Source organism: Peromyscus maniculatus, chromosome 3, assembly GCF_049852395.1.
Source record: "Peromyscus maniculatus bairdii isolate BWxNUB_F1_BW_parent chromosome 3, HU_Pman_BW_mat_3.1, whole genome shotgun sequence".
In the NCBI taxonomy this organism is placed as follows: Eukaryota; Metazoa; Chordata; class Mammalia; order Rodentia; family Cricetidae; genus Peromyscus; species Peromyscus maniculatus.
In genome coordinates, this window is record NC_134854.1 from 105,111,917 (window position 1) to 105,139,408 (window position 27,492).

Consider the following 27,492-nt stretch of genomic DNA (forward strand, 5'->3'; position numbering starts at 1 on the left):
TGTCTTAGCTGGTGTCCTGGAGGCGCTCACAGGCACACCACTGGTTGTGGGGGTTGGACACCTCCTCTGGTCTCCTCCGGGATGCTGAAGGGCTCATCTCTGCGGAGTATTTCAGGGGAGGTGACTGGCAGCCTGCAGGGCCAGCAGCAAGACTTTGAAGATCAAGTTGTACCAGTTCTTTAAGAACTTCATGTTCCCTGCCCCCGCCCCCCTCCCCGCCCCCCCAACTCCTATGTCCCTCTCTCCACCCTCACTTCCCTACCCACCCGGCTGTGTTTTCTTCCCATCAAGTCCAGTCTGTGTGGCCCATCTGCCACCCTTGGGAGTGCGGCCACATCCTTATAAAGAAACCCGACTCACTCCTGGCAGCTATCGAACGCCAAAGCTCCTCAGAGTGGTGGGATCTTGTGCCAACTCCCCCATCTCCACGCCGGGATTTTGTCTGGGTGGAGACCATACAGGTCTCGTGTATGCTGTCACAACCGCCACTGAGTTCTGTGCACAACTGTTCTCCCGTGTCTGGAAAACACCGTTTCCTTGGAGTTACCACCACTTCTGGCTCTTACAGTCTTCACACCCCCTTCCCCAAGGACCGTTGATGCGAGTGCATCTGTTCCGTACATTCCAGTCCAGGACAGCCCTCGACAGTTTCTTATTCTCTGGATGTATGTTGACCAGCTGCATTTTTTTTTTTTTTACAGTGTTGGCCAATGAGGTCCCATAGGCCCCCAAGCATTATAGGCAACTGTCTATCCTCTTGGTTACCATGTAGCACTTCATGTTAAGACACCACATGCCTGATCACACAATATGGAAAAAGCAAACTATACTCACCTGGAAGCTTCGTCCCAGCTGGCTGGCTTTCACTGTGCTACTTACTAGGAATGCTCCTGGAGGAGAAGAGTTCGTCACCCAGCTGTGAACCCTCCCAGCTACAGTAATGACTAGCCTGGTAAAATACACACCGGGGCAACAGTGGGAAGAGTATTATGGGAGTAGCCAACCGCTTTCTGATTGGCTCTAAGGGCCAGGCCATTAGACAGAACCCATGCCTGGCATTGCTAATAAGAGCCAAACACCTGTAGCTAGATAGCCCCCGGGGAGAGAACCTAATGTTATTCTGCTAAATAGACATAGTACTAAAACGACTCCCAATGACAGCTACACCCATCGATCAGAACATCTCTAAACCTTCAGAGCTGCTTCTTGCAGCAAAACAGTGTGTGTGTGTGTGTGTGTGTGTGTGTGTGTGTGTGTGTGTGTGTGTGTGTGTAGATATCCACAGACGCCAGAAGAGGACACTAGATCTTTCGGAGCTAGAGTTAGTTGCACAATGCCTGATATGGGGCTAGGAACTGAACTCGGGTTCCCTGAACGCAGAGCCAGTGCTCTTAAGATGGCTGAGCCCTCTCTCCAGTCCCCCCAGAAGAACTTTTGCTAAGGCTACTGACCAGGTAGTGTGACTCGACAGGGGAGATGACAAAACGAAGATCAGGCTAGACCAGGAGGATGGATTAAATGAGACACTTAGCCAAACTTCAAATGCTATTGGGAAGCAGAGCAACAAAACCCAAAAAAGGTGGTGTGGGGGAGCACTGGGGAGATGGATCAGTGGTTCAAAGTACTGGCTGCTCCTCCAGAGGACCTGGGTCTAATTCCCAGCATGCTCATGGTGGCTCACAACCACCTGTAACTCCAGTCCTAGGGGACCCAATGCCCTCTTCTGTCCTGAGGGCACCAGGCATGGTGCATAGTCATATACAGGACCTTGGACAGTGTGTCAAGGCATTTCTAGAAGGTTCCTCTGCAAAAGTCCAAAACAAAAATCATCGAGCCTCTGGTCTGCTGGGTGGCTCATTTCTGCTGCTAGATCTGCTTGGGGGGACATTGCAGGCAGAGCAAACGGGAGAGAAGAAGACAGCTTCCTGTCCACTTATCCTTCTCTCTCAGCTCAATTTTCCCCAAGCCCAGCCACTGCCAGACATCCCCCCTTTGTCCCAGAGACAGCAAGACCCGGGGTTCAGCTTTGCACCTCACTACTGGACGGTGTCAGAGCCACCAGAACCCACCAGGATGGAGCGGTTCTTAGCAGTTGTCTGCAAGTGCAGATAGTGAATTCCAAACTGGCTGCAAGAGGGGACCAAGCAGAGACGAGCTGACAAAGGCCACCCCGGAGACCTGATCTACATCTGCCAGCCACGTCTGTGCACGCCATCTCCTCAGATGACAGGCAGGGTGACAGCAGCCCCCTCACTGCTCTGAGGCAGGCTTCATTTGGGTGTCTGTAATAACAAAGAAGGGCAAGACTGATAAAGGGTACCTTTCATGTCACAATTTAGTTCTGGTTTGAGGTGAGGGGATAAAAAAAGGAGCTCACACAGAATTTGAGTGCAAAAAATAAATATAAAATTTATTAAAACACCCACAATATTTTAAAGATGCCAGGAGTAATACAGTTCACAAACCCAGTTGTTTGTGTAAATTATAATAAAATACAAATCAAAAAAGGATACATACTTGCAATTTCTAGGCACCCTAAATTAAATTTACTGAAACACTGGGGGAGAAGGGAAGGAGGGGGAGGCGGTAGCTCAGGAGACAAACCAATAAAGTGGAAGGAAAATATTAACAAAAAGGTAAAAATTATACAAAATAAAATTATCAGCATAAATTTACTGTACTAAGATATCTACAGTTTAATAATACACATCCTATTGCCTTGAGACATTGCAAAAACCTACCATTCATCCATCAACCCCAGATAAACTTCATTTCAAGTAGCCACAGTTTACAAAGTCAAGACGGAATATTCAAGTATGGTTGTTAAGTTCACCTCCATTGGAAGCCAGGAAACCAAACAGGAATTCAAAGATAAGAAAACATACCGAAAAGCGACAGGGTTCTAGGATCAAGTCTAAAGCGTTAGTATGCCGAGACAGCCGGTCCTTGCTTCTTTAAACACAAGAAACGAAATGACACCACTCCTGCCTGTCTTTCCCCCCTCAAAAGAACAAAACAAACAACAAATCTGCATTGGAATCAAGGAAATTTGGGATGTCCAGATGAGCCAATTAGTACCTGAAGTCCCCAGTATATGAAGAGTGAGGGCTCCCCCTGAAGGATGGGCGGTCAGAGCGAGGAGAGCATGAACGGGTGATACCTACAGAAAGCGTCCCTGATATCAGAAGCAAACGAGGAGCAGCTCAGACAGCTCCCTGATCCATAGGCACACAGCCCAGAGGCGGCTCCGGTGCCGCGCTCTCTCAGACGAGAAGCCTATTGCTCTGCCTTCCTAGGTAGCGCTCCCGGAAGCAACCATGCAAAGACTGGCGGAAGAGGGGCTGCGAGCCCGGGTTGGGGTACGCACCTCCGATGTGTTATTTTGGTCCAGGGTATGTGGTGAAGTTTGCCTGGTGGGGACAGCAGATAAGACCAGGTGTGGGAGTTTTCAAATGACAGCCACCGTGACAGAAAGCTCGATGAGATGGGCGAAGGAGATTCACATTTTATTCAAAAGCAAAACTTCGAGAATGAGAAAGATCCAACCACACTCCTTCCTTTGGGCACTCTGCCATTTAACTGCCGAAGAATGAGCAGAGAGAATGACCCCAGCTGTGTCAAGGTCAAGGAAGCCATCCAACAGACAACCTTCAGGTATCATACCCTCGTGGACTCTAAGTTGTCACAATGTCCTGTTTTTGAGGTATTTAAAAAAAAATTGTGACAGTGAATGATGTAAAATGGAGCTTCCTGTCAAGTTGTTCTTGAAAGTTACATCAGCTTATGTGGACACAAGGAGAAGTTTAGCACCAACTAAAAGCGGCCTTGGTGGTTTGGAGGGACAAGGAAGCACCTGCCTTTAGTCTCAGCACCAGGAGCTACCAGTGAGCGGCAAGAACCAAGGCTTGCCCGTCCCGTCCCGTCCCTGCCGGGGCCAGGTGAAGACACTCCCCCTGGACCTCAGCCTGCCCCCTCTGGGGTTAGCACCCTGGGCCACAGGAGAATACCTGCCACACTAGAAGAGGCAGGGGCCCTGACTCTCCTTCCTAAAAGCCACCTCCCCGTTTCTAATATGGCCTGAGAAGATAGCACAAACCCACAGTGCCTACCCAGCCAGGCAGGCCACTGCCGTCCTTGTAAGGAGCAAAGGAACAAGCTGCCTTCTCCGCGCGCCTCGCTTTGGCCACCAAGGGGAACAAAACAAAAATAAAATAAAAAAAAAAAACAAAAACCAAGCCAGAACACTGCTCCGAGCAGACACAGCACGGTCAACAGGTCTACCAAGACAGCACCAAAAGAGAAGGAAAGAAAAGCCGAGAGACGGAGCCCACCTTGTTTTTGGTTGGTTGTGGTTTCGAACGTTGATAGCACCTCAGGGAGACAAGATCGGGGACAGTCACATTGAAACACCATAGCACCATTTATTAGACTATTTCAATTCATAAAAATGCTTCCAAGTCCAGAAAACACACTTCAGTAACAAAAGGAAGGAGGCTGGTTGAGGCACGTCAGGGATTGATCAGTTTTCCACCAGCTTGGCCTTGCTTGGACGTCAAGAGGCCGTCAGGAAAGTCCCCTCGCTCTGTGACACTAGGTTTTCAGCTACTGTCAACCACCCTCACACGTCCACCACCATCAACTACGAAGCAGCAGAGCCCAGCTACCTCTGTCCCCCCTTAGCACACTCGAATCCCTCGCTCTGCAAACTGTTTCCCCAAGAGCAGGTGGGAGGACCAGAGGAGGCAGAATCCCTTCCCCGGGCACCAGGGCCACCTCAGCGAATCGGCAAAGCAGCGCCCAGGAGGGCTGGGGGACCAGACCCCAAACCGAGCCCTCTGACCTGGGCGACACCCTCAGTGGAGCTACCGACAGGTGGTCTCTTCAGCTAGCACCAGTTATTTCATGAGAACCTGCTGCAGAATGACTTTTATTCTGAAAGAAAACCTCTCGGGGTAGAGCTTCCCGAGTCCTCTCGCACACACCGGGCAGGGAGAACGGAACAAGACAAAGCAGGGTGGGGGCGGACGGGGCACCGAACGCTTGCACTGCACGTGGACTGTGGCCGTGGACGGGCACACTGGGAGCGGACTCCAAGGCCGTCACCTCCCTTGCTATAATGGTACTTTCTCTAAAACTCGCTCATGCTGTCAGGTTCTTGAGTTGCAATGGCTTTATTTTTTATTTTTTTTCTTCTTCTCATGATAAAAATGTCTTGTCAATCATCTTCAGGACTTAAAAAATGATAGTGCCAGTAAAAAATAAAAATTTTGATTTTTCTCTTTAAGAAGCCTTCAGCAGCAAGGGGTGGGGGGTATAGAACTGTGCATAGTTACGTCTTAAATACACGTCTAAAGCATGCTCATTTCAATGACAGATTTGAGGTAGGTTATACATGTAGTGTGTGAAAATCAGCACGGGCTCAAGCACAGCCACAGCACTGAGCCCTGGAACAGCGCTCGCTGGGACCTGAAAGGCCAACACAGAACGCCTCTTGCCTCACCTCACCTCACAGCAGCCCGTTTCCCGGCCTTCTAGAGCTTATGAACCAAGGCTGTGCAGGCTTGGGGGATGGACGTCACATGCTTTTTAGCTTGAACTGGTTTCTCCATTCATCTGATGGCTTTGCTACCAAAGGGTGAGGAGGGCTGGAGCATACTGAATACACGTCGGAGAGATCCACACACCGCCAACAGCAGACGCACCTGGGCCACACCTGGGACCTCGCAAGCTAACAGCCAACCTGGGGCTTCCACGGGCCGTGTACACGGTCACATTCTCCAAATGCTTTGTAAAATATCATATTTAAGATCATTTAAAATGAAGTTTTTCAAGGCACCCCCGCGTCTACCTAAGCACGGAGTCCGATGAGACCTGCATAAAAGTACTGATGCGATTAAGCAAAATAGCATTTAAAGGACCCAATTCTCCCTCAAAACTAGAAAATTAGCATGCGCCTTAAAGCCTCTGACTCCTTAGCTCGTCAAACAGAAGGTCAGAGGCTTTCCTATAAATCTGAATTCTGAATAATTCTAAATCCTGATAAGCTCTTGGGTATTTATTTCAAAAGCAATAATATTTCATTTTTTTCTGTCCTGTAAAATAACTGCAACTTTACAGAATATGGTGAAGGTGGATTGACAAAGCACATTAAATATTCAGCTACTATTTACAGTTTCTCCCACAATTACATGTTAAAATGTACTTTTTATTCTTTTCAAGTTGCTGTTTAAATCTAGGCAAAAGTGCTTAAAAAAATCTTTTCACTATTTACAGTTAAAACCAGACCACAAAAATGCTCAGGACACCTTTTAGCCACTCTCTGCCAGTGCTTCCGAAGGGCTACAGTCAACACCCAGCCGCTCGGCTCTCAGCTCTGGCACAAGGCACCGCGAAGCTCGGGGACTCGGACCTGCCTTCAGCACTGCCACGGGATTGCTACGCTCAGTTTATGAAGACCACACCTGGCTAGAACTACTTGATCACTGCTGTCTCGGGGACCGGCTGCTACTCCGCGTGTGTCCCGATGAAGCCCCCCACTCAGCACACACGTCCACGCGAGCAGCTGGATGATAACATGGCTAACAGCATCAGAAAACGAACGCACACTCCGTGAACTCCGACACGCTGCAGACCAGCGCCTCGTCCACCTGTCAGGCCCGGCCTCTCTCAACAATGTCACAGAAATGAAAAAAGCACCAACACTCTCCTTTCAAAGATCTAAACGAATGCACCAGGATTTCAGAACAGGTGTGTGACAGGGGAGGTGAGGAGGAGAGGAAAGAGAGAGATCCAATGGAGAACTGGCCCCCGCAGGGGAGGAAAGCATTAGCAACCTGTTGAAAACGCCTGACCCTTGCACTTTAAAATGAAGCGTAGGCCATGCCCTGTGAGGGCCGGAGGACTGCACCATTGTCCCTTGTGAAGGTCCAGGAATAAGGACGATGAGTGACCTGCCATCACACGGGCTTGCTGAGCTCTGGCAGGACGCCACCTGCCCTGAGTCGGGAAAGTCCCAGCACGACACTACAGCACCAGGCTCCAGCACCACACAGCACCGCACTGCACCGCACCGCACGCCGGCTCTTCACAGCTTGGGTTCGACTTCTTGTTTTCAAAGATACAGTAGCCCTTTTTCAGTATCGACAAACTTTGGGGCGATTTTTTAAAAAAATGCCACTAAGCTTCCTTCAGCCCGGTCGGTCCTCACTGGCTTTATCAATGAGATGGGAAGGGCTCCTGAGGAGCCTCTCGTTCCTGTCCGGTGTGAGGGGCTGCCTAGCGAACCAGGACATCATATGACTTGATAAATAACGGACAGAGAGGATTCAGTGTGGAGACTAGCAAGCTTGAAGCCGCCTACTTCCAAACCTGGTTTCGGGGATCTCTATAACACCAGCATCTCCAGGCCGGGCCCCCAGAGGTCTACAGCTTATCCCATTCCACAGAGGGGAACGGGGTGGTCCCAAAGGCTCCCCGGCCTGTGGGAAGGAGGGACAGACCAGGGCTGCATGCTAACCTTGGTTTGTGGGGGGCAGATGGCTGGGAGAACCTGCCGCTCCCAGGAGGCTGGGCTCACCCGGCAGGAAGCACTACCTGCCTTTCCTGCCATCTGTAACCATTGCTATTGTTGCTTAAAAACAAAAACAAAAAAAAACCCAATAAATACACATTTTAAATGGAATTTAAAACTACGCTCCTTTGTGAAAGGACACTATAAACTTTCTTTCCATTATTGTGATATACAAGGATAAAGTTTTAAAAACAAAGAGAAAATAAGAGCCCCTCAAAACAAGGGAAGAAAAAAAAATCAAACAATGTGGAGATATAAATATTAAGATCACCAAAAAAAAAAAAAAAGAAAGAAAGAAAGAAAAAAAAAAATCACCCGACAGCCGTAGTTTCTTCTTCAAAGTGCTGGGGAAGTAGGAGAGAGAGGGGCGGGTCAGTTCTGAGGTTTGGACCATAAATACATATATATGATAGGCATATCCATATATGTAGATATAGAGAGACTTCTGCACCCCCAACCCGCCCCCGGGCATGAGGGCAAAAGCACCAGAGGCAGCTCGGGCCGGGCCCGACGCTGAGGTACGCTGGCTCCCGGCACCTAGATCCAGCGGCTGTAGGGGCCAGTGACCTTTGTGTAGGCGTAGGAGGACACGGTGACCGCAGAGTCCGTGGGCATGGCCAGCGCCTGCCGGGTGGGGACAGCCTTCTTCTCTTTGTGCTGGGGCTCAGACACCATAGCACCCCCCCACTTGCGCTTCTTCCCATAGAGCTTGGCCTCCTGCGGGCCCAGGCCCAGGCGGGCGGCCTCCTCCTGCCGCTGCCGCGCCCGCTCCGCCAGCTGCTTCATCTTGGCCTCCCAGAGTGCCAGCCCGTGGTTGGGCTGGTTGAGGTTCTTGTGCTGGTAGAAGACCAGCGAGATGCGGGTGGGGTGGCAGCGGTTGGGTTTCTTGAGTGGCGTGGTGGCATGCAGCTCTCGCCGGGCACACTCGATGAGGATGGAGCAGTGGGCGGGGGCCACGGCCACGCCGCCAATGTTCTCGTCCAGGAAGTTGTGTTCACTGTCTGACCACAGCTCCTCCTCTTCCTCCTCCACTCCGGGGCCGCTCTTCTCTTCCTTCACCCCCTTGCTGGGGGGCTCCTCAGCCGTCCCCTCCTCCAGGCTGAAGGGATCCCACAGCTTCTCCTCTGCCTTCAGGGCCCCGAAGAGCTTCTCACTGGAGCCCAGGGGCATGCCAAAGGCCTGCCAGGCCTGGTCCAGCTGGCTGGGCCCCGGCGTGGGAATCCTTCCTTCCTCGACTTTCACAGGATTCCACAGCTTGTCTTGGAACCCAGGACCACCTTTCAGGGCAGAGTTGAAATCCCCTGATCCGACCCCCCACGGCTTCTCAGTCAGGCTGGAACCAGTCAAGGCCGAGGTGCCGTTTCCAAACTTGCAGGGGCTCCATGGCTTGCCCCGGAGCCGCCCTCCAGGATGGGGGGCGGCCTGCTGACCTTCACCAGCGAACAGTCCCCACTGGCTCTCTGGGAAGTGTGAAGGGGTCAGACGGCTGGCCCCGAAAGAATTGAGCTTGTCTGGAACGATGGTGGGACTTTCCCCGGAAGGGAACACTCCCCAGTTGCCGCTCACACCGTTAGTCCTCTTGGGGGACATGCTTGGGCCTCCTGAGTACTGTCCCCATAGGTGACTGGGTCCCCCATTCTGAGATGCCTCGGGCAAGGGTGTTCTGCCCATCTTCCCAGAGTCTCTGGGCATGGACTCGGCCTGGGTCAGAGGGTCCACTGGCTCTTGCTTGATGGACCTGTTGTAGCAACTGGAGCTCTGAGCAAAGGGAGAGGGGTCCCTGGATGCCGGGTGGAGCTGGGGGACCTTGGGTAGCAGGTATTCCTTGGGGCCTGGGTAAGCAGGCTGCTGGTGGTGAGGGGTGGGGTGGTGGGCGTCTGTGGACACAGCCTGGCCCGGCAGCTCGGCAAATTCAGCACCGCCGTAGGCCGGGTTCAGGCCGCTGTGTAGAGCATGGAGGTCTGGCTTCTTCTCAAAACTGCCTCCACTGCCCCCGTGCGCCCAGGCACTGGGGCCCAGGAACTGGGAGGGGAAGACAGGGTTGCTGGACGGAAAGCCATAGTAGCCGAAGGAGGGAAGGGGGTACTTGGAGTGGAAGCCATTGACGGAGGCCAGGCCGGGCTGTGCATAGCGAGAGTGGTAGGAATACACGCTGCTCATGCTGTAGGGGTCGGAGGGCCGGCAGCTGCCTAGCACCGAGTAGCTCTCCACCACCGCGTTGCCGCTGTACTTGAAGGAGCTGAAGTGGTTCTGCGGCTCCACCTTGAGGGAGGGCTTCAGGCTTTGCTGGGACAATGCACCCTTCAGAGACAGGCCTGGGGAAGGCAGAGGGCAAGGTGGAAAAGGGGGCAGACACCACAGCCTGGCCAGGTCTAGGTGCGGAGGATGGGGGGGCAGAGCCTCCTTCCTTGCCTGAGAGGTGTTTCCTCGGCAGAGTCAGGATGGACGCAGTGTCTAAGGGAGTTCAAACCCAGCCTGGACTTGCTCCCTGGGCACCCCCCCACTCCCCCTCAAAGACCCCAAGGTGAAGAGAGAGAGCTTGTGGAGAGGCCATGTCCTCTCTGCTACCGCTCTACTGTCTGGCCCCAGAAAATGCCTTCGTTTCAACTGAAGCTCACCTTCCCAAGTGTGGGCTTAGGGCCACAGCAAGGCCTGCTTGCTGCCAAGGAGGAATGGACGCTCAGACACCCCCAGCCCACTCTCTAGGGTGGGCTCTGAAAGCATGGTCTTCTCCCCAGACACCGTGAGAGCACACTGGAGAAGCCGAATGCTGTGTCCAGGCGCTTCACAGGATGCCTTTCTGATGGGCAGAGTGAACCACCTCAGGACCTTCCCTCCTCCGCGGCCAGTGTGACGACGTGAGGTGGGGGGTGACGCCCACCCCTGTCTAGTGAGCAGCACCCCTCTGCTTACCCGGGTCGGTGGTGACGCCAGCCAACTCCAAGGCCTCCTGCTTGATCTTCTCCGGTGTGCTCAGCTTCTCCTTCTGCAGCTTCTTCTTCTCGGCCGCTGCCTTCCTGGCTTCTAGCTGCCGTTGGCGGCAGGACTTGGCGGGCTCGGGCAGACGCCGGACCTCTCGAGGGAAGGCCGTGAGCACCTGGATGGCCCCGCTGCTCACCTTGGCATTCTGATTCTCCTCACTGCCAAACTCATCCGTGCTGGCCATCTTGTACAGGGGCAGTACATGCAGCTGCTCGTCCTCGGGGATCTGGCCCACGCAGCGATTGTCTTCCTTGGTCAGGGTGCAGACCTGCCCCACACAGGGAGAGAAGATATGGGATTGGAGTCCACGCTTGGAGAGAGGGGCCTGAGCTTCCAAATATGTGACCTCTACACAGTCCTACCACCAGCCATCTCCCTGTCCCATCACGTTCTCCTGAGCACTGAGGTTCTAAACACTAACACCACAGAGCCTGGGAGGCCGCTTTCTGAGGCTCGGTGACATTATCTCTTAGCCCCAGTGTGGCTGACCTGGGACCAGGGTGCTGCACTCTGCCACATCAGTAACCTTCTCCCTGAAACCTGACCGATCACCGCCTTTGCTTCCAAGGTAATCTTTCTTTTTATTAAAAATAACCTCAGGCTGGGCAGTGGTGGCACACGCCTTTGATCCCAGCACTTGGGAGACAGAGGCAGGCGGATCTCAGGGAGTTCAAAGCTGGCCTGGTCTACAAAGGTGTTCTAGGACAGCCAGGGAAATCCTGTCTCAAAAATTAAAAAAAAGTAAACAATTATATATGCATACACACATATATAATACTTTTGTGTAACTAAATAGGATATTATGCATAGTTTTTTTTAACTTTTTTGAATATAGTAAAAATAAATTCTTTTTTTCTTTTTTCTTTTATGGTTTTTCGAGACAGAGTTCCTCTGTGTAGTTTTGGTGCCTGTCCTGGATCTTGCTCTGTAGACCAAGCTGGCCTGGAACTCAAAGATCTGCCTGGCTCTGCATCCCAAGTGCTGGAAATAAAGGTGTGAACTACCACCACCGGGCGGTACAAATATTTCTTGCATATGAATTTTCTAATTTACTTGATCATAGAGTCTGCCTCAGTTGGAACATTGTGCACCATCAGCCATGATGAGCAATTCAACAACCACACAGATGCCTGATTTGTGGCATGCATGCCCACCCACACACGCTTCCACACAACATACCACTGCTGACCTGTGGCATGTATGCCCACCTACACATGCTTCCACACAACATACCACTGCTGACCTGTGGCATGTATGCCCACCCACACACGCTTCCACACAACATACAACTGCTGACCTGTGGCATGCATGCCCACCCACACACGCTTCCACACAACATACAACTGCTGACCTGTGGCATGCATGCCCACCCACACACGCTTCCACACAACATACAACTGCTGACCTGTGGCATGCATGCCCACCCACCCACGTTTCTACACAACATACAACTGCTGACCTGTGGCATGCATGCCCACCCACACACGCTTCCACACAACATCCCACTGCTGACCTGTGTCATGCATGCCCACCCACACACGCTTCCACACAACATCCCACTGCTATTCTGGACCAGCTTTCTTTAGTCAAAGGTCACTTGAGTTGTCCATTTCGTATGCTCTTTCCATTTTCACTGTGGTGTTTTATGTACCAAACAGAGGCTTCACACTATCGCGGGGTTGACTCTCGACTGTTCTCTGTTCACGCCCGCCTTTGGTGGCGCTCTCCCCAGCTGGTCCTTCCCAGAGTCTTCAGACTGCCTCCACTGACCTGACTTCTGCCCTCCACCTTGCACTTCCCTTCTTACACCCCATGCGATAAACAACAGAGCAAAGGTCAAATACAGCAAAGAGAGACACGGCAAGAATTGCCTCTGTCCCCAACACACCTAAGAAACCTCACGCATGTCAGACCCCACAGTCACGATTAAAAAGGAAGCAGAGGACATAAAGGGGACATCCTCAGAGATGCGATTAAAAAGGGGCAGGAGAAACAGGGAAAGACATTCAGCCTTGTCAGTGTGTAAGAGGCACACCTCACTGAAACACAGGATACTACGGAGACGTCAGCCCCGTCAGTGTGTAAGAGGCACGCCTCACTGAAACACGAGGTACCGCGGAGACTGACAGGACCAGTGCTGCAGAGGCAGAGCAGGTACTAAAAGCTCGCACTGTTACTGCCCACCAGGGCCTCCAGAAGAAACCGTTTCTGCACAGAGCGGCAGGGCCCCCTCATGGCATACAGATGAGAACTGTGCAGTCGCCACCTGGCCATCCGTGGGGGAGCTGGTTACGTAGCTGACATCAGAGCTGCACATGAAGCTTACACACATTTAGTAGCACTAGTTAAGAAGAGCGCGCCTTGGGTCAGCCGGTAGACATGCTGTGACCCCATCCGTGTAGGTGGAGTTTTATAGCGCTGTATACGGCCGTCGACACACGGCTGTCAGTAGGGGTGGCCACCAGACGCTGGCTGTGGTTATCTCTACAAGATTTCAGACGAGTTGGTTTTGGTTTTTCGAGGCAGGGTTTTCTTTGTGTGTTGCCCTGGCTGTCCTGGAACTCGCTCTGTAGACCAGGCTGGCCTCGAACTCAGATTGGCCTGCCTCTGCCTCCTGAGTGCTGGCATTAAAGGGCATGCGCCACCATGATCTGGCAATTTGTTTTTCTTTTTTAATTAATTTTTTAAAATTTGTGTGTGTGTGTGTGTGTGTGTGTGTGTGTGTGTGTCCCTGTGAATGTACACCATGTGTATCACAGAGGCCTGAAGAGGGCATCAGATTCCCTGGAGCTGGAGTTACAGGTGGCTGTGAACCACCTGAAATGGTTTGCTGAGAAAAACTCTGAAGGGTAGCAAGTTCTCTTAACTGCTGAGCCCCATCCCCAAGTCCCAACTCTAAGTTTTTATGATGAGGGGATGAGGCACATGGCAAACTGGAAGATCCGAGTTCAGTCTCCAGGAACTCCCCACACTGAAAAGCCAAGCCGAAGTGGATCTCATCTTACTGGCCATCCAGCCTAGCCTAATTGCCCAGCTCCCGGTACCAATGAGAGACTCTGACTTAAAAATAACACTAAAACCTCCAAAGGCAGACAGCTCCTGAGGAACACCACAGGCTGGCTTCTGGCCTTCATGCCCTCACATGCATGTGCATGCCCAGCTGCGCACATGTGCAGACCTGCTTGCTTGCACACATATACAAATCTTAAGACAGGAAAACTTTCAGGAAGTTTGCTACCAATTGCTAATCTTAGTAAAGACCACAGGCGCTGGGAGGGCAGGTGACCGCCCGGTGCTTTGCTCCTTCCTGCTCCCCAGTGTCCCCATCTTCCAGCTCTTTATCCTAGAGGGCCTGCCCTCTCTAGCACTTCAGGTCTGGGCCCCAGCCTTCTCTCCAGCCTCCCCAATCTCTGCAGCCCAGTTAAAAAGCGAGCACAGCACCAGCACCATTCTCTTGAGGGGTCTCCACCTCAGTCAGCCCTGAGGGCCCTCTTCTCCAGCACACTCATGCCTCTGGAGATCCACTCACACTCTCCAAATCCTCTCTCTCCTGCCTGCTCTATATACAACCTATGCAGCTTAGCAGGCGTCTCAAGGAGGACTCTTTCATGTGTGTGTGTTGCTGTGGATATCGCTCTATATAAATAAAACACTGATGGCCAGTGACCAGACAGGAAGTATAGGCGGGACAAGGAGAGAGGAGAATTGGGGAAACAGGAAGAAGGGGGGAGAGACACTGCAGCCACCGCCAAGACAAGCAGCATGTAAAGACGCCGGTAAGCCACCAGCCATGTGGCAAGGTATAGATTTATAGAAATGGGTTAATTTAAGATATAAGAACAGTTAGCAAGAAGCCTGCCATGGGCATACAGTTTATAAGTAATATATGTGTCTGAGTGATTATTTTATACATGGATTGTGGGACTGCGGGGCTTGGTGGAACCTGGAGAGAAGCCCTCCAGCAACAGTGTGTGTTTGGTTTTTCGAGACAGGGTTTCTCTGTAGCTTTGGAGCCTGTCCTGGAACTCACTCTGTAGCCCAGGCTGGCCTCGAACTCAGAGATCTGCCTGCCTCTGTCTCCCAAGTGCTGGGATTAAAGGCGTGCACCACCGCTGCCCGGCTCTGTCGTGTTTCATATCCAATCTATCTCTTAGTTATTCTACCGCTCGGTAAATGCACACATAGGCTCTGGTTCCTCATACATCCATCACCGGCCCACCTACTGCTGCGAGGGTTTTCTCTGAGGAGGGGCAGGAGCAGGCCATCCAGCCAACATCCAGCTACCTAGGGCCCTGAGAACCCAGTTCTACATCCCTCCCTATAATGAGCAAGACCACAGTTGGCTTTCTCCACTGGACCCAGGCCTCCTTACCACAGTGCACCCATTGTAGAGGTTGTGTTGGTCCTTGTGGGCGTGGGCACAGAAGTCCATGCAGGCTGTGACCCCTGAGAAGGGCCGCCCTTCCTTCAGCCCCAGGCGGCAGTCGATCGCCACTTCCTCATTGGTCACCTGCGGGAAGGCCAAGAACAGCTGCTCAGGAGGCCTAAGGGACGAGCCCTGGTGCTGCACCTGGGATCTGGGTCTCAGCGAGAAGCAGGTTAAGGGTCACAGTTGGGAATCTGGGCCAGAGGCACTGGAGGCTAACCAGGGAGAGGGGATGGGGAGCTAGGGGTAGGCTGTGTAAACAACACATCTTACGAAGCACACAATGGCTCCAAGAGGCCTCTAGACTGAGCTCTCCTCAAGAACACAGAGGAGACTGCACCCCCACTTTCCAGCATCAGGGAATCTTTGTGACAGACAAAGGCCCAGGCTCCAGTACCTGGTTCTGATAGGCCTGGGGGGCAAGCCGCTTGTACAGAGGAGCAACTTCAGTGGCCAGGTCCTGGAAGCTATTCCGGAGCACTTCTTCCTGCAGAGAGAACGGTAAGATCCATCCAGAGCTGCCCTACCTGGCAAACTTCCTGCCAGAAATCAGCCCCAGCAGAATCATCGCTGGGTACCACTGGGAAGGGCAGGAAGCCAGGTGCCTGCAGGGATTCACAGTGCCCCTCTGTTGTGTCCATTTTAGAGCTGGGGATACTGAGGCTCACCAAGAAAAGCCACTATGGGAAGGTGCAGCCACCCTGACGGCTCGGCTGCCATGTCAGTCACGTGGCGTCCCACTGAGCCCAAGACAAGACAGCGGGCCCTTGCTCTCCGAGCTGAATACTGTGGGTCACAAGTGTGGATGCTTGTTCCCATGTTAAAGAAAGTGGAAGCTAACAGGACCGTGCTGGAGACTCACAGCCGGCCTGGCCCAGAGCCTGCCACCAGCCAGGTGTTAGACAAACAAATCCAAACATCTGGCTGCTACAGCCTTCAGAAATTCAAGTTAGCGATGGACCGGGTCCCTCAGTGGCGCCATGTGGTCCCTGTACTACACAGCAAAAACGTCTGTGGCATCAAGGACGGTCTGCAGGATGACTGCTCATCCCCAGGGGTGGCCACTCACTCCCTGACACGCAGCACAGCGGCAGTGTTTCTGTGGCCGCTCTGACCTCAGCCATTGGGGCTTGCAGGCACTTGAGGCCATGAGCAGGAACAGGGAGCATTTACGAAGGGAGTGCCAGCCAGCACACTGCACAGAGAGAAGCGGAGAGCAGAGCGTAGTCATCAGTCAATGCATCCAATGCAAATCTGCGTCAGGGCCTGGCCGCTGCTCTGGCTGCTATCTGGCTGCTGCCACCAGCAAAATGGGTCCAAAGTAACACAGCTCCAAGGCAAGCTGGGGCAGCACAGGCCTGGCTGGGGAGGAAGCCTACCTCCTTCACCATGAACCACACAGAGGTCTGAGCAAGTCACTCTCCTGTCTGTGAAGTGCCTGGGTAAATGGGTGGTCCTGGGACCACAGGTGTGTGTGAACCCAGCTCACACACAGCAAGTGCTCAGGACACGGTGAGCGACCGAGCCAGGGACGGCTCTTGGGGAAACTAAGCCTCTGTCTTTCTATTCCTGACGAGTCTTAGGCCCCAGAACTCTTCAAGCTACCGAAGCAGCCACGTTTGCCCCTTCAGAAGAAGGGGGGGGGGTCCCAGCTTACAAATGAGAACTAACAAGTTAGAGTATTTTAAGCTTACAAAGTTGTCTAAAAGTTTTGGGAGAAAAGGTTCTGAATTTGGAGAAGAAAATAAGATTCATACATGTGTCTGTGTGTTTATGGTATAGGTTTATGGTATGGTATGTGCAGGTGCCTGCAGAAGCCAGGAGAGGGTGTCAGTTCCCCAGAAGCTGGAGTTACAGATGCCTGTGAGCCACAATGTGGGTGCTGGGCCATGAACAAAGGTCATTTGGAAGAGTAGTGCTCTTGACCATCTCTCTAATCCCTAAAAACGGTTCATTTTACTTATGAAGATCAAAGCCAGGAAGATGTTTACATGGGCTCTGGAGCACAGAAGAGGTACCCAGTGGATGTCCTTGTCCTCAGGGGAGTGAGAAGCCCTTCTGGTACTAGGATCTTCAAGCTCTGGAAGACTGGCATCAGGATGGCCGCTTGTACTCCAACAGAGGGACCGCCCCCCCCCCCGACTCACCCCCCACCCCATAGGAGCGCAAGCAGAAGGCCGGGGAGCAGAGAGGAAGACGGTGTGCTCATTCGGAGACCGCCTCTTGCCAAGGCCACTGCAGCCCGGAGCACAGAAAAAACAGCAGTGGAGAAATGGCCTCAGCGGACACTCCCAGATCCTCCACCCTTGGTGGAAGCTGCAGGAGATACCCAGAGGCCCTGGTTCTGTTGTGACAGGGATAAGACAAAGGTCCTGGGAGGGAGACCACGGTGAGAAGTCATGGAGAGGCCTCACTATAACCCTGTGACTTTATGTGTGGGCCACCACCCAGTGCACCAGGACAGGCCCCCAGCAAGGAGACAAGAAGGGCCTAGATGTCTGCATGAATGCCCAAAATGTCTGCTCAGCCCAGTGGGGGATGGGATACCTCACCAAGCCCATTAATGATTCAGAGAGTCATCCACAGAAAGGTCCTCCTTCCTCCTATAATTCCTACACCCTAAAAGATGTCCCACGAAGAAATGACCAGATCACATTCAGATGAAAGATCTGCCATTTGCATTGGAAGTGTTCAGAATAATTTCTCTAAGGCTGCCGTGTAAGTGGCAGGAGTCCGGGGGACTGTCCCTAGAAGTCCTCCATTTTCACACCACCCACTAACCAACTTTCTCAGCGGGGTAAGGCCACTGCAAAACCCCAAGTCAAGCAAGACGCACTTCCTGCCCATCTGTGTGGTGGCCCGTCAGTCCCCTCTCTGCACAGCGATCGGGGTGCAGGTGGGGAGCGTGAGGAGGGCCTGCTCCCCGCACGGTGGCGCTGCTGGCTCACCTCCTTGGGGTTGTCCCCCGTGAGGCGGAACTTGCGTGGTGTCTTGCTGCGGGCGTACTTGCAGCCGTTGAAGTACATGCTCCAGGAACAGCCGAAGGAGAAGGAGGCACCGCAGGTGTTGGGGTCTTTGCCTTGGCAGGCGCAGGTCCGGCTGCAATGCACAACACAGGCCAGGCAGACAGATGTGATCTCTGTTGACACTGCCCTGCTCCCTGCGGAGGACTGGCACCCACTAGCCCCTGGTGACAAGGCCTCCTCCTTCCGCCCCACAGCTCTTCCAAGTTTCCCACCACAGGTTATTATTCTCTGAACACTCATGCTTGGTGAACCATGTCTGTTCAGAAGGCTATATGAGGTACGAGTCTATCGGTGACGACATTCTTGAAGAGGCAAACTTCAAGAGACAGGAAAGACATGGCGGCCGAGGGAAGGGCTGTCGGTGAAGGGCACGGGGGAGTCACGTGTGCTTGCACATGCAGACACACGTGTATGTGTGGGCATCAAAGGACAACCTGCCGGAGTCACTCTCTCCTTCTACCGTGTATGGGGAATGAACTCAGGTCGGCAGGCTGGTGGCGATTGCCTTTACTCACCGAGTCTTCTCGTGGACCCCTATTCTCAATCTTGACTGGGCTACATGACTATAGATATCTACTAAAATCCTCCCAACTGCTGGGAGTAGTGGAGTACACCTTTAATCCTCCAGAGGCAGGCAGATCTCCCTGAGTTCAAGGCTAGCCTAGTCTACAGGCCAGCCAAGGCTACAATAGCAAGACTTTGTCTCATCAAAAATAAAACAAAACCCTCCAAACTATATCTAAAGGATAACTTTACTGAAACTAAAACATCCCAATGAAAGGATAGGAAAATCCAATCAGGAAGGTTAATGTTGATCTGGGGCCAGAACCCAGGGCTGCCCAGCATTCCAGTGCCTGCCACCCAGGGTCCTGGGGCCCCATCACCCTCCCACTAGGACTCCCACACATACTCATCATTGAGGCCACATCTCCGGCTGGTGGGGTTTCCATACTTCCGGAGGGTATCAGTGAGCTCCTGGTAAAGGGTGTCTCCAAGGCTGCGAGGGATACCCTCCCAGGCCAGGATCAAGATGATAATCACGGCGTTCTCACAATGGTGGCCCGCCCGATGCCGCACCAGGCAGAGGAGCTTCTCCTCCACTGTGTGTCTTCGGATGATCTGCAGAGATACAGGACCGAGCTATTACCCTGAAAGAGCCACACAACCCTGCATGGAACGTGCCCCTCACTACCCCACAGACCAGGCACTGGGGGTCTTTAGGACACTACCATTAGGGAAAAAGAAACACAAAATTTTAAAACAGCAAATTAAAAACTAATTATGACAAAGTCTAAGACAATCGTGACCATCGGGGGGCGGGGGGTGGTGGTGGTGGTGGTGGTGGTGGTGGTGCATGCCTTTAATCCTAGCACTCGGGAGGCAGAAGCAGGTGGATCTCTGAGTTTGAGGCCAGCCTGGGGACAGCCTGACTCGAAAAATATAAAAAACAAAACAGCAACAACAACAACAACAAAAAAAACATTTTGTGACAAACACAAACCTCAAAGTAAAAATAAATGAAACTGTGAGCCAGAAATACAGTGAAGAGTTTCATGATATCCCAGAGCATCTGCAGAGAAAGTGCTGCCCATCTCTGTGTGTTTTCACTCGTGGTACAGCACTGTGGAAAACAGTCTGAGGTTCCTTACAAAGCTATGTATAGAATCAATGTATAGCCCACAGTTCTGTGAGTGTGAAGGTCAGGGAAGGGCCTGGCCGGCAGACAGATGTAGTCACATCTGCCACTGACCCTGTGTAGGTTTCACAGAAATGAGTGGCTGGGTAGGGCAGTACTAAGAAGGAAAAGGGGCCTGTCCCAGTCATGGCTTAGTGGGGACATCTATTCACTGAAAGCTGGGACGCTCTCCTTAACCACACAGATCTGCCTGACTCTGCCTTCTAGATGCTGGGATTAAAGGCGTGCACCATTGTACTTTGCCAAAAACTAAGCATTTTCTTCATTTAAGTACTTATGAATACACACAAACACATGCACATGAGTTTCCGTGAACCATGTGAGCACAGAGCCACCAGAGGCCAGAAGTGGCACTGGATCCCCTGGAAGTGTGGTAAAACTCCTAACCCATCTCACTAGCCCTCAAACTCCCCCTTTAAAGCCGTAAGTACCATACTTTGTTACCATGGTAACTACACATAACAGGAAATCTACCACATTTAGCGTACATTTTAGTGGCTTTAAAGTGGCTCATTCACCGTGTTACATGGCTACCATTTCTAGAACTTCTACTCTCAATAAAGCTACAACTTCATTCCTTCAACAGTAATGCTCCAACTCTTCCCTTCTAACGCTCCCAACCCCAGATCACCTTTCTACTTTTTTTTTTTTATTAAAAAAAATGTTAAGTTCGAGGCCAACTTGGGCTACAGAGTGAGTTCCAGGAAAGTCATAAGGCTACACAGAGAAATTTGGTCTCGAAAAACCAAAAAAACAAAACAAAACAAAACAAAAAGAAAAAACCCAAAACAACAAAACATTCATTTAGTGTGTCTGTGCCCGCCCATGCAGGCCAAAGGATAACGTAGGAGCCAGTTCTCTCCCATCACCTATTAAGACCAAAGGATGGAATGCACATCACAGGCCTATGTGCAAGGGTCTTTACCCACTGAGCCATCTTGTCAACCCCACGATTTTTTTTTTTTTTGGTTGCGCTGAGAATTGTCCCTAAGGCCTTGTACATCCTAGGCAGGAACTCTATTACTAAGGCATATGCCCAGTCCTTCAGCATTGTGCTCTCTCTCTCTGGAATCTGACTGAAGTAGCTCTTGCATGTGAAATCCTATGCAATCTATCCTTTGACAACTGGCAGTGCTCTCAGGGTGTTCTGTTTGTTGTAGCACGTGTCACGACTTCCTGCAGACCTTACAGAATATTCTGCATTTGGCATACTAAATGACATGCAGCCCTGATCATGAGGTCTTGGTCTAAGGCAGAGTCCTAATGATGTCATCCTCCACTTCCCTGCCAACAATCAACTATCATTTTTAAAATTGTGTCTTGGAATTCAGGAGCACACAAACCAGGTACTGGGCCAAATGTTGCTTCAGGACTCTACGGTTGCCTGGCTCCTGGCGGGTTACGGGAGGTCCATTGTGGGCACTGACATGTATCTGCAGGATGCTGATTTGACAGTGGTCCCTGGACCAGGGTTCTCCGGGCCTTATGGTCAAGCTCTCCTCAGTGTCCCTCTATGGCGGACATCACTTAACAGGTGAGGTCTCTGAAGAGGTAGGCACCACCCTATCACATTAGACCTTTAACTACAAGGGTTACCTCCCATGGGGGTAGAGACAATATGCTTCTTCACACTTAAGCACCAAGTTCTTTTGTTGTGAAAAGTCCTACAATAAAGCCTAAAAGTGCTGAAAACAAGTATGTGGCGATTTAAGTTCAGACATCTGTTATTTTCATTAAATGCAGAGGCAAGGAGTGATCCCAGGGAAAAGATGCTGAGGCACAGGCGACATCCGAGTCGGCCACACAAACATTCCTGCAGCCTTTCTGCCTTTGCATGTGGACCCTCCTCACCGGAAATGCTTTTCCTCACTCCTTGGGCCACTTAATACTTGTGGCCCTGTTCATGTCTGTGTTCCAGGCTAGCCCAGCGTCAACATTTATCTGGCCCCGTCCCTCAACTCCTACATCACAGCCGGCTCTTGGTTAAACCTTGCATTTCCAGGTTTCTGTTACCTTGCCTCCAGGGTGTCTAAGGCACTGAACATGGAGACGGTGTTTTCCACATGGACCAGCTACCCAGAGCTCAGTTCATTCTAAGCCAGCTCTGTAGCAACAGACACCCACGATTTCAAGAGCTGTGTGAAGGCCAGAAGGGCAAGGCTGAGTGAACTGGGGTCTGTGTCTGTGACATTCTCCCTGACAAGATGCCCAGGATCCCTGCTTAGAGGCTAGGGCGAAGCAAGCCTCATAACACCACTATGCAGAGGCCTCATCTTGTACCTCAGCTTGGCTCACATAGGTCAGCCTACAGTGTCTTCCCTGGCTTCCAGACAGGGGACAGGAGTAGTATTGGCCACTCAGACACACAGAAAAGAGGAGTCAAAATCCTTGGGGTGGGGTGGGAGGTGGGATCCAATAGTGGGCCAGGCCAGCAGCATCTCCAGCTCCTCTCTTCCCAAGTCCACAGCCTTCCCCATAGGTCACACACACTGAGTGTAAAGACTAACAGCTCCTGAGAGCAGAGGGTCCCTGGTGCTGGCCTGTAAGCAGGACAAAGATCAGCTGCCATGAGGGTCGTTCCTCGATGGTAAATGTCTATTTCCTACTCACTGGCCACTGGGCTCAGTGGACAGGAACACCCAGGCACAGCTCAGCTGTGGAGACCCAACACTCACCCACTTGGCAATGGGACAGCCTCGAGAACTCTTCCCTTCCTTCCCCGTGTAGATGACCTTCTCGATCCGGATAGCTTTCCCCTTTTCTCCATACCTAGAGAGGAGACAGAAGCCCCGCCAGCGGGTGAATTCACAGGGGGTATGCAATGTGAGGAGGCAGGGCCCAGGTGCTTTAGCCCAGGCTTCTGGCTGCTGCTCAGGCAGAGAAGGGAAGAGGTGGACACTGGCCACTCTGCTCCGAGGACAGGAGACACAGTGCCTACACCCGGGTTCCCAGGCCGTGGTTCACCCGCCACCCCTCTTCTCCTGTCCAACGCATCTCTGTCCTCAGGCAGATGGACAGCTGGGCAGAACAGCCCGATTCCGACTCCTTCTGACCCTTGGAGTTGCCTGAACCCACTGGCCTCTGCACGCAGCCCTGCTGGCCAAGGCCTCCCGAGTTAACTGTTTATAAACGAAACATACAGCTGGGCGGTGGTGGCGCATGCCTTTATTCCCAGCACTGGGGAGGCAGAGCCAGGTGGATCTCTGTGAGTTCAAGGCCAGCCTGGGCTACCAAGTGAGTTCCATGAAAGGCGCAAAGCTACACAGAGAAACCCTGGCTCGAAAAAACCAAAACAAACAAACAAACATACACACGAACCAACTGTATGTGTTGGGGGGGCTCATTGGTCTCTCGGAGCCATCCCAGCTGATGCTGGGGGCGTGACCCTGCCAAACACAAATGCTGGCATACGGTGGACAAAGTCGTCACCCCCCCGCTCCCCCCCCCCCCCCCGCATGTGCCCACTTCCTGGGAGCCCATGCCAAAGGCCGCTGACACCATCTACTCAACCACACCATGTTCACAATAGACAGACACAACCATAAGCATGTATCACGCAACTACACGGGGCAAGGCTGGTTCCAACACAGCCCAGTGGTCAGACTGCCACTCTCTCACTACATAATTGTAGCTAAGTTACTGAGCTTGTCAGGCCTCAGTCTTCTCATACGTGAACTGGACGTTAAGATAGCTCTACCTCCCAGGCTTGATAATGCATGTCAAGGATCTTAGCGTGAGGGAGGAATTCAGTAAACCTCTTCAACATAAAAGCCATCTTTTTAGTAGATGTTCAGTATCGTCTGCAGGGTCACTTGCCATCCTGGCCTGCACACTCTTGCAGTCTGTCTGTACTGACAGAGCTCCTGACGTGATATGGGCATCTTTGCTCATTCTGGACTTCTCCGAGAGTGTTTCCAGCCATCTCTCTGTATGAAGTTGGCTGGAGCTCAGACAAAGACTTCTCTTCACTGAAGGGTATGCTGAGGATGTCCCTTTAGGATCTAGGACCTTTAGCTCAGCATCAATTAACTTAGCAAATGCATTTTTAACATCTAGAGAGACAGATGACTGAAGCAGTTTCTCTAATCAATTAACATGGTATTTTTTAAGACTGATTTATTCTGTGTGTGTGTGTGTGTGTGTGTTTGTGTGTGTACCCGAGAGACTATGGAAGTCAGAGAGGGCATCAGATCCCTTAGAGCTAGAATTATAAGCTTTTGCAGGAAGACTGGCTTGCTCTGTAGGAGCTGGGACCCAAACTCTGGTCCTTGTGACTCCAGAGCAGGCACCTTGCTAAGCCATCTCTCAGGTGCCAACATGGGCAGGCTTTTTCAACAGACTGAGTAAGAACAACCTGTATTCTGTAGTAAATTCAGTTTGATCACAACATTTAAGTACGTCATTTAATAAGGCATGATGCTCTCCTGATGTCTGCAGCTCTGAGATACCCTGTTCTTCATATCATCTGCTCCGCTGCCATGCATCCCTCTACCCCAGGACCAAGTGGACAAGGGCACTGGTCTTACATGCAGCTCGGTGGTACAGAGGTTGGCATGATTAGTCCCTCTTGGTCTACATTTTCTCTATATACCTATGTGTATCTTGCCTTTAACCAAGTGTCTTGTGGAAAAAAATCAGTGGCCAAGGTGCCTTCCTTACTCTGCACTGAGGGATGGATGGATGGAGAGAGAGAGACAGAGAGACAGAGAGAGTCTGGTCTAGGAACTCGCAGTCCTCGTGACCTTAGATTCTTCAGGGCTGGGATTACAGGCATGTACCATGCCCTGCCAATACTTAGATGTCGTTTTTAAAAAACCCTCCTTGTTGCATCTCCCTCACTGAAAAGGAACAGAGTTTCTTTTCAAACACTGAACTAAGTTAAGTTGTCTATCTCACTCAGATCTTAGGGGAGGGCGAGAAGCGTTCCTGAGCACACTAACAGGCAAGGGCTGCCAGGGCCTTATAGGAAGTGCTTGCAGACACCACTGGGCATCTCCGCAGCGGGGCTGACAGCGCTGCTTTTGTTTGGCGCCTGGACAGGTCTCAGCTCCACGGGCTTATCAGGACACGGCCCCCAAGGGCAGGCCTGGGACCCAGGTCTGTCTAGGGATCCCTGTCAGGAGACGAGCATAAGGCCGCCACAGCGCTCTCACTGAGAGGGACTATCATATTCCCCACAGGAGGGTGAGCTGAGGACATGGGGCTGGCTTTCTGACCAGCTCCTTCCCCACAGTCCTGTCCTTGTGAGAAAGCGACTCAAGTTCTCATTGGAGGAAAAAAAAAAAAAAGAGCAGGGGCGGGGGGTGGGGGGGTGGGCTGCCTAACCAGCTACATTTTTTTGTTGTTGTTCCTTTAAACAAAATTCAAAGCCAAGTGGTGGTGGCACACGCCTTTAATTGCAGCACTCGGGAGGCAGAGGCAGGCGGATCTTTGAGTTCAAGACCAGCCTAGTCTACAGAGTGAGTTCCAGGACAGCCAGAGCTGTTACATAGAGAAACCATCTCGAAAAACAAAAACCAGAAAAAGAGGTTATAAAGGGGCCTGAAGAAACGGCTCAGTGGTTAAGAGCACCGGCTGTTCTTCCAGAGGACCCAAGTTCAATTCTAAGCACCCACATGGCAGCTCACAATGTCTGTAACTCCAGTTCCAGGGGACTCGATGGACACCCTCATACAGATACACATGTAGGCAAAACACCAATGCATATAAACTTAAACTTTTTTTTTTTAATTTAAAAACATTTGGGGGTAGGGGCATGCCATGGTGTCTGTGTGGGGTTAGAAGACAACTTGTGGGAGTCAGCTTCTCTCTGTACCCTGAGGGCTTTATGTTTACACCCAGACTGTGCCTTTACCCCCTCAGCCATTTGCCGGCCCCGTTTCTTCTCAGAACAGAACTTGATAACTGACTTCTGCTTCACTTCTCTCTCTTTAAATGTCTTACTTCCTGGCTTACCATGAAGAGTGCAGATTACCAGCCTCTAAGGGAGTCGGCAAGGATCAGATGAAGCATCTGAGGACACCTGACAACTTGGCCTATGGTTCTTGAAGGGTGGACCCGGGGTCCTCAGCAGAACTCACTGGGAGCCGGTAGGTAGTTCTTGGGTGGACCCCAGCGCCCTGCCCATGCTTTCCCAGGCCCTCGGCAGCTTTGGACTTCCCCAGGGTTTGTTCTAGCATAGCAGTGAGATCAGTCTTCCCCAGCTCAGAGCACCCATGAGCATCACAGGCTCGCTCTCTGTGGCACCCGGCTGCAGAGGACCTTCCCCTGATAGAAGTCAAGGCTCTGGATAGTGGGCCACCTACAGACTGGAGCTTGACAGCTGACTCCAATTATCTACCAACACCAGGACCTGGGTATCCAGTAGGTATGATGCCCACAAATACAATGGGATATTTTAGGATTTGCTTTCAACTCCGCCCCCTCCTCCAGTTTTGTGCCCTACAAATAGCTAAAAGCATCAAAAAAATTTTTTTTAACATTTTAAGATTTATCTATTTATTTATCATGTATACAGTGTTCTGCCTGCATGTATGCCTGCAGGCCAGAAGAGGGCACCAGATCTCATTACAGATGGTTGTGAGCCACCCAAGTGGTTGCTGGGAATTGAACTCAGGACCTCTGAAAGAGCAGCCAGTGCTCTTAGCCACTGAGCCATCTCTCCAGCCCTCAAAATCTTCTGGGTGTTAGTATACGCCTGCTCCCTGACTCTGGCCAAGCCCTGACAATACAGTCATCCTACCAAGAAAAAGTGAAGAGAGACAGGTCCCAAGTCAGTTGGGACAAGTCACAAACTCAACATCCACACAAGAAATCCATCACTCAACTGCTTCCCTCCTTGTCCCAGAAGAAGAAGACATCCATAAGATAAACTCAGTGAAGAGAGGGAAAGATGAGCTGCTATACAAAATGTGATCACAGGTTGTGTGTGTTTTTAGGAGCTGTGCCCTGAATAATTTATCACATGAGAAATCAAAACATTAAGAGCGATTCATAGGGTTGTGTCATCAAGATTCAGGGGTGGCCTAAGCAGACTCCCACCACCAAAGGTGACCCTCACATTCTTCCCAGGGTGGGGTAAGCGGACCTGGCTCTCGACTCACTGGCAGCCAGGATGAATATGGAGACACAGCCTGCTCCATGACTCACGGGGTCCTTATGGTAGAAACAAGCCAGTTGCCAAGGGAAAACACAAACATTCCTAGCTCTCCGAGGGGTTCCTCCCTTGGATCGCTTTCTGAAGAATCTATAGGTGGCTGTTATTTTTAAAGCAGGGAGGGAAAAAGCATAATCTCAATCCATCACTCCCTCCAGATTCTTCCTTCAGAATGTGCTCTGCTATAATTAAAAGTCACTTAGACCTAGAGAGCTGTCTGGAAACCATCTAAGATTATTAACAACACCCCCTCCAAAGGAGTACAACCAAATCAGACTGAAACTAACACCACACACTCTCCCAGCTCAAACTTGAGCAAATAAAGCATTGCAATCCCTTACCGGAGCCACCGGTCAAGCCTGGAGTGGTGGACCAGACCCCAACACTTGAGAGACGGAGGCAGGAGAATCAGAACATCAAGGCCAGTGTCAGATACACAGAAAGCTTAAGGTCTGCCTAGGCTGTTGAAAACTGTGTCAACAACAGCAGCAGCAGCAGCAGCAGCAAAACAATAAAAAGTCACTATCCAAATGTGGCCTGGTACAGTCTGCAAGCTGTGGCAGGCACCCGAGGAGGCCCACAGTGAGGACATACAGACACATGGATCTAAGTCTACTGTCCTGGGCTCAGGTGGGG

General features: G+C 51.6%; 1 protein-coding gene across 7 annotated transcripts in view; it reads right to left on the reverse strand.

Annotated features, from left to right (window-relative positions):
- Nucleotides 1-2,383: 2,383 nt before the first annotated feature.
- The window catches only part of Tet3 (tet methylcytosine dioxygenase 3), a 100,160-nt gene continuing 75,051 nt past the window's right edge, over nt 2,384-27,492 (reverse strand). For all 7 annotated transcript variants that reach the window (XM_076567019.1, XM_076567023.1, XM_076567022.1 and 4 more), the window contains 7 exons: nt 22,376-22,469; nt 18,915-19,123; nt 17,927-18,077; nt 15,376-15,465; nt 14,925-15,062; nt 10,484-10,820; nt 2,384-9,885 (listed from right to left, as the gene is read on the reverse strand). In XM_076567019.1, coding sequence (XP_076423134.1) covers nt 8,108-9,885; nt 10,484-10,820; nt 14,925-15,062; nt 15,376-15,465; nt 17,927-18,077; nt 18,915-19,123; nt 22,376-22,469 — 2,797 coding nt within the window. In that variant the 3' untranslated portion in view covers nt 2,384-8,107. The remainder of the gene's footprint in view (nt 9,886-10,483; nt 10,821-14,924; nt 15,063-15,375; nt 15,466-17,926; nt 18,078-18,914; nt 19,124-22,375; nt 22,470-27,492) is intronic.